The sequence below is a fragment of the Rhinopithecus bieti genome, unplaced genomic scaffold (assembly GCF_001698545.2).
Source record: "Rhinopithecus bieti isolate Rb0 unplaced genomic scaffold, ASM169854v2 scaffold_17971, whole genome shotgun sequence".
Classification (NCBI taxonomy): Eukaryota; Metazoa; Chordata; class Mammalia; order Primates; family Cercopithecidae; genus Rhinopithecus; species Rhinopithecus bieti.
Window position 1 is genome coordinate 256,959 of NW_016809834.1, and position 12,124 is coordinate 269,082.

Genomic DNA, 12,124 nt, shown 5'->3' on the forward strand with positions numbered 1-12,124 from the left:
TTTATATTTTTCATATACATTATATATGAAATATAAATACAATATATATTTCATGTATTCTATATTTTTCATATATAATATATATATATCCTATTAGTTCTGTCCCTCCAGAGAACCCTGACTAATACATTACTAAAATTTATCATAGTTATATAGTTAAATGGAAATATCTCTGTGTTCTCTTGCTCATTGGTACTTTGAGTTTCAAGAAACATAGGGGTGTATATTTATGATAGGCTTGATAAAGTTGGCATAAGCTGTCAGTCTGATTGTGAAGTGAGGAATCCAAGGTTTATTTTATGGATTGTCAAAGAATCAAATAATCACTGAATAATTCTTGGCATGAATTTTACTTTTATTTTTTGGACTCAGTCATTAAAGAAAATGAAAATGGCCACTTGCACTTTAGCAGCTCTTCATGATTTTCAGTACTTTGTGACAGATCACTAATGAGTTCACCAAAGATGTTTTGAGAAGCAGAAAATAAGGGCCTCATTTAAAATAGAATACTTAGAGGCAGACAGTTAGGAATACACTGAGTTAGCAACAAAGTCTGGATGATTCCTGAGCACCTGTGTTCAGTAGGGAGTCCCAGAACAGAACAAAGGGGAAATCTTGAATCATTTCCCTTTCTTCAACCTTCTAGTAAGATGGGAATCAGGGGAAGGCAAGCATGAATGGAACACAGGGGCTTCTTGCCACTGAGAGACTAGCAGAGAAAAATTGTGGTTAGGTGATAGTGTTTCCATTTCTTTCAAAACCCAACTTCACCACTACTCAATATATTCATGCAACACGACTACCCCTTAAATTTATACAAATAATAATAATAATAAAACAAATTAGCAGAAAGGGTAGATTTATGATCTTTTCAGTGAACAACCCAAAATTCTGTTTTTATTTTAACTTGATTATATGAATGCTTAATCTTCTGCTCCAGATAGGGAGTGCATGGGAGGGCAATGTCCTCTATCTGACCTTTCCTAAAATTGAATCCTGTCTAAAAGCTGAAACCTAAAACCCAGAATCATTGGTCTTAAAGAGGTTTTCCCAAGATAATTAGACCATTCCTTTTTCATTTCTAAATGTATGTGCTTTATGCCTGCATTCAGGAAGTGTGGTATCCTTGGCCTCAAGCCTCCCTGAATTTTAGGATATGTGTATAAGCAATAATCTCTCTGTTCCAACTTGATTGGAGCCTGAATCCAATCTCTCCTGAAATTACTTTCAAATCCAAATTCAATTAAAAACAGATGTTTCCAAGTAGACTGAAAAAAGGCTATAAAGAAAAGGCAGGCTTACTGCCTTGGGAATTGGTTGAATTCTCTAGGTATTTATAATCATAAGGAAGAGAGAAATCAGAGTTGTTCCGGAGAGTTCGCTCTTCCTTTCACACTGGGTCATCCAAGTGCTCAGAAACAGTGTCTTTTAAGGAGGTGTGTTATGATTTGCCAGGCTAGATTTTTCTACCTGAGCCACTTTCTGATTTATTCCAGGTAAGGACAAATTTGAATCTTGGGTTAGGCACTTAATAATTCTTATTGCTGAGAATTTATTTCTACATACAGCAGAAGGGACACATTAAAAAATAACTTATTTTCTAGAAGTACTGGCATATCAGGGATTCTTGCACAGAAAGTTTCATTTAGCACATTTTTTAAAAACTCCTTCTAAAGTTAGCCTAATGGCAATTCAGAAAACATTAGCGAGTTTTGGAACGTTTTTATTTTTTTCCCCCATTGAAATCAAAACCCCATTAAGGAATGCATGGTGGGAAGAGAGAGAAGAAAGCTTACTTGTAGACAAATAGTACCTATGAACTTTAATACATTAAAATGGATTCATAAGTTTTTCAAAGATGAGAAACATGTGTCCAATTATTGTGAGATTCGCCACTCCTTACAAGTTCAGAGCAGACAGTCCTCATCTCCCTGTCTTAAAGTGCACATGTCTATTTTCAGAATAATTTTTAGCATTAAGTCTGGGCCACCATTTGATTTTTAATCTCCTCTTTTATCCCTGGAATCTTGCATTCCTGGTGTACTTCATCTTTTTTGTGCGTAATAATATCCTTCAGAAATCTTTGATGCATCAGTGAATTAAAAGAAAAAAAATGAGATGTAAGTGCTTGCTCTATTTGTCATTTTTAATACATTTTGAACTACTTGATTTATGACTAAGCATTTCTTGGGAGAGGAGAATATTTAAGGTGGTATTTTGAGCTCCATTTAAAGCAATTTAATTGTCATCAGGCCTCCTCACCCCATAACCTTTGTAAGACCTTGCTTCATAAGTTGGACCCAAACAATTGGCTTGTGTTTCAAGTAGACAAAGCCTTATGGAAATGATACTTGTTAAGTGTTTTTATTGGACAGCTGGGTAAGAGTTAGCCTTTGTCAGACCAGTCACAAACTACAGCTAGCCTGACTCCAACACTCTTGGTGACAATTTCTGTTCTTAGCAAACTCTAAAATTTATTTTAAATTGAGAATGAATGATATTATTTGGATTCATTTTCCCCCTGCTTTCTGCTTTGGTTCCTGATTCAGTGGCTAAGGTTAAATATATTCACTCAATTTTCCCCTCATCTTTAGGTCAGATCTCTTCCCTTCATCCTGTGGGATCCTACCCTAGCATCAAGTGGAATCTCTGTAGCCTATGTTATGCTCATGTTATACCAGGATGTTGTGGCTCTGCTAAAAAATGGCAGAGGGATTTCAGATCCCGGAAGTACTAAGTTGAGCTCAGCCAGCTTGAAAGATAACCAAGATTGTCTTCACTCTCATTGCCTCCTCTCAATGAATCGTCTAAATCTAAACTAACATTAAATGACAGTCGCATAGAACCTCTTCAATGTCTATGTGATCAGATGAGAGACAGGAGAGGTTAGTACAATTCCACTCTCTTTCTTCCTCTCTTTTCTCTCTTTCTTTCTCTCTTCTCTCCTTCTCTCTTTCCTTCTTTCTCTCTTTCTCTCTCTCTCTCTCTTTCTTTCTTTCTCTCTCTCTCTTTCTTTCTTTCTTTCTTTCATTCTTTCTCTCTCTCTCTTCCTTCCTTCCTTTCTTCCTTCCTTCCTCTTTCTCTCTCTCTCTCTCTCTCTCTCTTTCTTTCTTTCTTGACGGAGTCTTGCTCTGTTGCCCAGGCTGGAGTGTAATGGTGTGATCTCGGTTCACTGCAACCTCCACCTCCCAGGTTCAAATGATTAAGTGATTCCCTGCCTCATCCTCCCAAGTAGCTGGGATTATAGGTACCCGCCACCATGCCCACACTAATTTTTGTACTTTTAGTAGAGATGGGGTTTCACCATGTTGGCCAGTCTGGTCTCAAACTTCTAACCTCAGGTGGTCCACCTACCTCGGCCTCCCAAAGTGCTGGGATTACAGGCATGAGCTACTATGCCCAGCCCAATTTCACTCCATTTCTTAATAGCAAAATTTACCTTTCATTTTAAATAAAGGAAAGCAGTGTAGGCAGTATCCCTTGGGTGATTGTCAGATAGAAAAGACTGAGGAGCTCCATATAGTATTTTTCATTGCTTGTGTGGAATGTTATATCTGGAGAACACTGCACAGCCATAACATTAATTCTAGAAATTTCTGGACCCAAAGGCAGAGTATGTCAAAATTGGAGACAAGGCCAGGGAGTGGCTTGGCTTAATGTGAATCAAAAACAAAATAAATAAACAAAAGGGAGAGGGAAGATGTTCAGAGTATTCAGAAGGTGAGTTTTCTTCTAGTTTAAAGTGAAAAAAATAAGTCTGTTTCCCCCAAAACAATGGATTCATGAGTGATCCAGGGAGCTGACAGGAGTAACACTTCGTCCAAGCACGTGATACCCACCTTGTTTTTTTCTACCTAAAAGTTCTGGGGCTTTTTGATAAGTGTGAGAATTTTTAAAGTGTGCGATCTATGGAGGTGTTGATTGAACTCCTTTCAGTGAGAATGCACACCAGAAATCTTATTAAATAAAGTTTTCATATTCACAAGCCCTTAACTTTGCCTAGATGTGACTTCAGAAAATTGAGATGCAAATATCATCCCAGTTTATGGTGATAACAGTGTTCTAAAAAAGTTTTTTAGTTGACAAAGCAGTTTTACACATGACACCTGAGACTTGCTGTTTTTTGGAGGAAAGGCACTCGGTGAATTCAAAGAGAGCACAGCCTGGTCTGTGCTTTACCAAGTCCCTGTACTAGTAGCAACTGGAGAGCAATAAACATGAACAAATAGAGCCAAAGAATACTGCTAGAACCAGCTTTGGCCTCTTTACACCTCAGTTTGCTAGTCAATAATGGAAATAACTGAATTGTATCTTTTTTGAATAGTCTTTCTGGCTTTAGAATTCTTTGTCTGTTCTCTATATTCAACTTAAGAGGTTTTTTTTTTTTTAATTTTTTGTTTTAATTCTTTGGTGTAGGACTTAAAGGAAAACAAGCAAGCCAGGGAACATGCAAGGAAGACAGAGATCAGGAAAGGGAAACAAGAGTGAAAAAGAACTTGGAGAAGAACAAAAGGAAATAAGCTTATAGATAAGTAATGGGGTGAGAGAACTACGGGAATTGGATCAATTTTCTGTATCTCAGATTTAATATGAGGGGGAAAGAGCTGATGATTTGCAACATAATTTTGTAAATCATGTCAGAATTAATAAGCTCTTTAATTTTTTCCCTTAAGAAGAACACACCAGGTGAGTGCACAGTTCATTCCGTACTACAGGCAGAGGATACGATGACCCAGTTTGGTTGCGGTGCTGGAAGGGGAACCATTACCTGCTAATGAGGATGAATCCTAAAGCCTGCACTGCAGCCTCTGTCCATGGTGTGGTGAGGAACGTTGCTGTGTTGATCCTTTTCTTGGTGAAGGGATGAGTTCATGCCTTTTCTCCCTGCAACACACTCATTCTATAACATTCTGCCCCAACCACAGGCATTGGTGACAGAATAAAGAACATGTTTATCGTTAAGGTTTTCTGCAACTGAAAAATTGTAGTTGATCTGAAAATCTGTAGAAATTACTATCTCCGTTTCTAACTTTATTCAATGGTGGTTTTTCTTTTTTTTTTAAATGTACAAAAAAATCACTCAGATGCGTTTTGTATGACACCCTGGTCTCTTAAAGCAGACTCTGGTTGAATGGTGTTGCACATACTTTCTGTTGTAGGTAATTATAAAATGTCTTGTTTCCTATAGATATAAATAAAACATATCACTGAACTGTGGATTCAACTCATTCTGGAAAAGATTGCAAGCATTTTCAAAGTGCAGGTGGCTAATGGAGAGTAGGTCCTTTGCAAATGTTGGATGAAACACTGCGGAGTGGACTTCAACCTGTGCAGGTAGGCATGGCTGGGAGGAGACCCCAGTGCAGACATTCCTCTCCGGGTCAGCGAGGTAAGGGAGCTGTGATGTAACTGTAACCACTTATCCAGAAAGTATGTCTCTGTTATGACTGTGTTTCACAGGCAGTTGCCCTGAACTCTTTGTTTGGAAAGAAACTGTATTAATTCTCAAGTCTGTCAGATGCTGCCCAGAGCTTAGCAAGTCCTAAAGGCAGCTCTTGTGTCTTCTTTGCTTATGAAAATCACACCTTGGTACAATCCTTCATTGGCATGGCAGCTTTTTCAGGCGTGTTCCTGTTAGCTTATGCAAGAGGGATGGGTAGTTGGATGATTAATTGAAAAGTTAAATAAACTGAAGAGTCATTTTAAAAAATCCTAATACATAATGTATACTATAAACATTTATTTTAACTTAAAATAATAAATTGTATATTCATTCAAGATAATTTGATGTAGGAAGGCGAAGTCTTTTCTTGGAATCTAGGTCTGATATTGGAGTTGTCTTTCATAAACCACATTTACAATACATCATTTACAATTTCTAGTTTTTGATTTCTTTAAAGTTATGGTTTTGTTAGAGTAGAGTAGGAACTTAAAGACACTCGTAATCTGAGAAGAGATGCCTCTAGATTGTAATTATTATTTTCTTCTGACTTTACAGTTGTTTCACTCACACATAATTCAGGAATACTTTTAGGAGCTCCCTTTTGTCAACCCTTTTCAAAGGAACCATCTTAATTTTTCATAAACAGTCTCTCCCTTTACACTCATATTTCATTGCATCACACAATTTTTAGTTAAATTATTTAAATATATTAAATCCAACAGGGCATACACAGGGTTCAGATCAAGCACAACTGAGTCTTGGTAAACTTACAGCTCAATTGGTCAGAGTAGAAGCACACAAGCTCCAGAAAGCCTGCTCTCTGCTGGCCCTTGGGGCACTAGGGGCAAGCAAAAGGTAGAATTGCAGAGGGCATGAGGGGACAATTCATCTGCAGAATTTGTAAGTGGGGGCCTATTAAGCAGCTTCTATTGTGCAATGTGCTAGTCCCTAATTGGGGAGCAAAGATAGAAGTACAATTGCTGCTAAGTATTGTGTGCAGTAGAGGCTGTCGGCACAGAGGAGGAGAAATCCCTTCTGGCTGAAATGAGCAACCAGAAGCAAGCTGTTTTGGATTGAATTGTGTCCCTCCAAAAGTTCATGTATTGAAGTTCTAACCCCTAGTACCTCACATTGTAACCACAGTTGGAGATAGGATTTTTAGAGAGGTAGTTCAATTAAAATGAGGTTATTTGCCGGGGGTGGAGGGGAGAGCGGTGCTCATACAATATGACTGGTCTTCTTATAAGAAGATAAAATTTGGACACAGACATTGACAAACAGAAGACGGAGTGAAACACAGAGAGAAAATGGCCATCTACAAGGCAAGGAGAGAAGCCTGAAACATAGCTTCCCTCGCAGCCCTTAGAAGGAACCAAACTTGCCTGCCGACACCTTGATCTTGGACTTTTGGCTTCCAGAACTATGAAAAATTAATTTCTATTGTTTAAGCCACCCAGTCTATGGTACTTTGTTACAGCATCTCTAACAAAAGACTACAGAAGCCTTCAAGGAGTGGGGAGTATTTGATGTGGGATTTAAAAGATGGGTAATTTATCAGTTGCCCAAGATGAGAGGAAGGAAATTAGAGGCAGATGGAAGAGTCAGAACAAAGACTGAGAAGTGGGCCAGTATTCAAAATATAAAAAACAGACCATTTGGCTGGAGGAGAGAGTCAATGTAGGAAAGGAATAGAAGAATAGGCTAGAAGAGGTAGGACAGATCCACAGGGCCTTGAGGGCCACCTGTGGGCAGTGGGGAGTCACTGAAGGCTATGGAGAGATACAGTCAAAGCAGCATTTTAGAGACATTGTCTCATATAGAGCTGTCAGGGAAGGCTGTCTGCTACGTGCTGAAGTCCTTTATGGCTGTCAGCAATGTGACTTTGTCTGGCTCCCTGGCGTGGCTGATGATGCTGCAAGGTGATGGGTGGGAGAAGGTTAGGACTTGCTACGGCAGAACCATAAGAAAGCATGACTGCCTTACTAAACTTACATCCTGCCCTCCCCTCGAAAGAGAGGCTTAACAGACTACTTAACATTATTTGCTTCTTAGTTGAGCAGGGAGGGGACAATGTGAGTGGCAGAATTAAGGAAGTATGCTTGGCTCTGGGCTTCTTTCAAAAGTCCCAGCCAAGCCTGTGAGTGAAGAACTAGGCTTCAGTTCACCTGTGGGTTGATGTGACGTTTCTCATATTGAGGTGTTAAAGTTGAAACAGTGTTTTATCTTGCAGGCAAGGTAGATAATAAAGTTCCATTTCTTGCACATCTAAGTTTATGGACAATATTCCCACCTGCTACATTTTTATAAGGAATTTAGAATTTCAGTTTAATTGAGGTTATTTGGGGATGGTTCTGGCAGGGACTTGTTTTGGCAAACAGATTTTATGTCTTTTGTTTTTTGTCGTTTAGAGCTCAAGGAGATCAAGAAGAGGAGAAGATCCTCTTTAAATTAGAGTTGAAAGCAGAAGGCTCTCCTAGAGGGCCCATGAAATTATTGATACTTAATAAATATTTTGAGTGAAAACAGTAATGACCATTTCCACAGTTTTTGATAAAACTTGCAGTCAGTTGCATTAGAAGAAGTTTCTCAGACATCCATTGTCACTAACTATTGTACAGCCTTGGGACATTTTTTAAATAACTGCCCAGAAAATGCCCTACCAGGAGAAATTATGATTCAGCAGGTCTGGGATAAGACCTGGCTATATCTACTTACAAAAAAATTCTACTGATGACTTTGACATATACTTAGGGCTGAGAAATCACTGATGACATGCAACTTTTTAGACTTTTATAACACTTCTGAGAGCAATATTATATTTGATACCAAATAATTTCATATTTTAATTCTTATGATTCTAATTTTAAACACTTTTTTGGCTTATTTTGGAAAAAGTCTTTGCCAATCCAGGATTCAAACTAGTGACTTCCAAATGGCCACTTCTGCTTTCAGCTGTAAATTAAAGCCTTTTCTTACTCTTGATTCCTTCAACCTCTAAACAACAAACAACCAACCTGAATAAAAGATATAAAATCTGTTTGCCAATACAAGTCCCTGCCCAGAACCACCCCAACTAATCCCAATGAAGCCAAAATTCTAAACTCCTTATAAAAATGTAGTAGGTGGGAATATTGTCCATACACTTACGTGTGGAAGAAATGGACATTTCTTTTTCTATAAGTCAATTTCTATTTTAAGCTCCCATAGAAGTAGGTGATAAAATCTTAGTTTTAGTCAATAATGAGTATATTCTACCTATTTCCTAGGGATTGCAGTAAGTTACTGGGAATTTAAATCATAGTAAGTCTGGGAGGTGGGGGGTGCACAGGAGGGTGTCCATCTCATCTGGATTATCATATTTTCTGCTGGCATCCACTGAAATGTCCTCATTCCCATTTGGTCCTTATTGCTATGTCATACCTCACACCCCAGTGCAAGTCTTTGGGTCTTCACTAATTTCCATGCATTTCCAAGACACAAGAGGACGAGCCTGCTCCTCCCACTCTGTCCTGTGCAGGGCTAAACTATGTGGTTGCCTCCGGCAAATTTATGTTTATACAAGAGGCAGTACCCTGAGATCTTGCTACTCCCCAGGCTCTTGCCAGGAAACAGAGATGAGTTTCCTCTTTTACCAGGTCTCTAAGCCTCTGTGTGTTTGCAATTGCAAACTGGGGGCCCTCTGTTAAGGCCCCCAGTATTTACTCACTCCTTGCTGCTCCTTCCTTTGCTATGGGGAATATTTCCTAATCTCTGGGGCAGCAAGCCTTGCACTTACACAACCAAGCATCCTCACAGATTTGTCACATTGTTTATGCACAAGTATCTTTTCAGTTTTCCTTCAAAGGTTAGACTTTTGAAAAATCAGAGAACATGCTTTGGTTTTCTCTTTTAGGTACCATCACTTGTTCCGGAAGGCAGTAAGGCACTCAGCTGAAAGCGTGTGGGTAACACTAAGGAGTAAATAGGACTAGAAGGTTAAACCTTCTTTGAAATGCATTTGATTTAGCATTGGCTGAAATTGTGACCAAAGCTAGAGGATCACAAACTTCAGCACTCAGTTTCATGACTAATTTTGAAGAATGGGAGATTATTGGCATAGGAATTGGTGAATATGAAGCATTGACTCAGCCAGAAATCCTTAATATATAATAAGAAAATACAAGAAGATTATTTTAAACACGCTAAGAATATAAACAGCAAGATTCGGATGAAGGTCTCTTTTCTTCATGTTTATATTTCTTCTGTTTCTTTTCATAAAATTATTCCCTAACTGGTTTGCAGTAATTTCCTTGGAGAAGTACTGACTTTAAACTTTTATTGTTATCTTCTATGGACTATAAGTTTAATCTTAGAGACATGCTTGCTTGGAATGGGAAATTGCATTTACTCACTATAAGTTTTTGAAAGGAAATTGAATTTGATAGAATGTTTATTGCTAGAAATCAAGTCACTCATCTAAATGTGTAATGTACACACCAGCTCTGTGTCCTCTCTAACTTCATTCTGTTATGTTACTCTTACATAAAGGTCTTGACTTCATTTAGTTAAAAAGCATCCAGCCCATCATTTAGCTTTCTCCTTGTAATCATGTTGGAAAAACTCTGAGACTTAACAGAAATAGTTTTAAAGAACAGTATGAATTTAAGTTTTTCTCCACTAGTGAAAAAAGGAAATACCAAGGACTGGGGGAAAACACTGATTAAAACTTCACTCTGTTATTCTGCCACAAAAGCTTAAATATGTTTCTAACGTATCTTAGTGGCAAAAACACAAATTCAGAATTGTGCCATTAATGGGGACATGAAAAAGCCACAGAAAAGCTGAGGAATTAGGACATGGACATAGTTAGTTTCTCAGGTTTAAAGTGCCCAATTCTGTCTTGGTACTTGGGGTGATACTACTATAGAAGAAATTGGTAAAATCTATTCACAGAAATGCATTGGTCATGACCTACTTGTCTCCTCCACTGTTACATAAGATTTATGGAGGCTGAGATTTAGTCTATTTGTTGGATACCAGGATAGCCTATAGAAGCATGGTAGGCAGTCAATTAATATTTGTTAAAATAAAATTTAAAAAAAGAATGAATAGCTTCTCCCAGGAGTCTGGGTAGACTTTTGCTCTGTATTTTTTAAAATACTGTAGAAAAATGGCAAGTCTTTGTCCAAAGGTGTTAAAGTGGTTGGCATGCCAACATTAACCATGGCCGTCCTTAGAGCAAGAGCCCTTCCCTAGATTCCTGAAACCACACCCCTCGTTGGTCTGATACAGGAATTCTTTGGAAAGCTCCCTTTGTGTCTGCCCATTTTTTAGTAGGTGAGCTGCATCCCTCTGTCTAGTAGGACACACTTGCATATTAACAAATGGGTATTTTCCTGGGAGTAGTTTACGTAATTTTGTCATATGAATGGTCAGTGAATTATGTAGATGAGGCCTGGAGGAAAAGGAGCAAGAAAGCATCCTAACCACTTTCACTTGGTACTATATCTCCACAAGGTAACACGTCTGCCAGGGCTTAAAGAAGGTGGAGACACAGCTGTGTTGGGTCACTATGAAAGGACACGATTCTACCTTCATGTCTTCATGTCTTTCCTTCCACTACCCTATCATTGCTCCTGAGCCTCTCTGGCCTAATTCTGAACTGACAAGTTTAAAATTTATTCTTTATACTTTCAAATGTTTAAGATGTAAGCAAAGAATAAAAGTAACTTTACTCCCCCTTTTCATTGTTCTGCATTTTATTTATGCAGCTCAGAAACTAGGTAGTAAAACTTAATGTTTAGGGCAGGAGCCAGGGACACAGGCACATGCCTGTACATGTGCATTGTTTTGTGTTTCGTAAAATGTTGAAACTAAATCAACACTGATGATTTAAAATGGCCTAAGTATAAAATTTAACATTCTTTCAAGACTAAGAAACTGAGCTTCATAATGTTCACTTTTTGTTTTGTTTTGTGTTTTAGTATAAAAGCTAATTACAATTTGGTTTGAATGTTAAAGTTTTTTTTAAAACGTACTGCATCTACAGCACATTTTAAAATTTATGATGAAAGAATTTTGGTTCATAATTATCATCATGTGTTTATAATTCATTATAACTTGGTATTCAATTTACTTTTCAATGATTAAAAAGTTCTCATTAGCAGCATGTTGACTGCCATAAACATACCTTGAATATACAAAGTTATCTCGTCTCATCCAGCTCTTGCTGTATCAACTACTTTTTTTAAGTGAGTAGAGGTGCGATGCCAAAAAGCCTTGTTTGGAACTAGCAAATCTAGTTCACAAAATTTTCATGGACTATTGGCAAGACTTTTGCAAGTTGGTATTTTGTTTTGGGATGGAAATCAGCATTTGTTGACATTGAAATTTAAATATTGAGCAATATTTAATTTCAATGTTCCCTTCTTTCCCCAGGATATTCCAGCCTCAGTTATTCAAAGACTCCATCACCAGAGAGAAAGTCAGATTGTCACTTTGGGCGGTCCTATGCCCTGTATATATCCCATATTCTTTTAGATAAGTGAAATTAGCATATATGGGTATTACAGTTGTTTATGCCATACTACTATAAATACTTTTTTTTTTTTTTTTTTTTTTTTTTTTTTTTTTTTTTTTTTTTTTTTTTTGAGACGGAGTCTCGCTCTGTCGCCCAGGCTGGAGTGCAGTGACCGGATCTCA

At 37.8% G+C, this 12,124-nt stretch overlaps 1 protein-coding gene across 1 annotated transcript in view; it reads left to right on the forward strand.

The window, feature by feature from the left end:
• SLC66A1L (solute carrier family 66 member 1 like) overlaps nt 1-11,966 on the forward strand; it is a 46,483-nt gene extending 34,517 nt beyond the window's left edge. Inside the window, 1 exon segment of the mRNA XM_017890525.1 lies at nt 11,861-11,966. Within this exon segment, the coding sequence (XP_017746014.1) occupies nt 11,861-11,966 (106 nt within the window).
• Nucleotides 11,967-12,124: the final 158 nt, after the last annotated feature.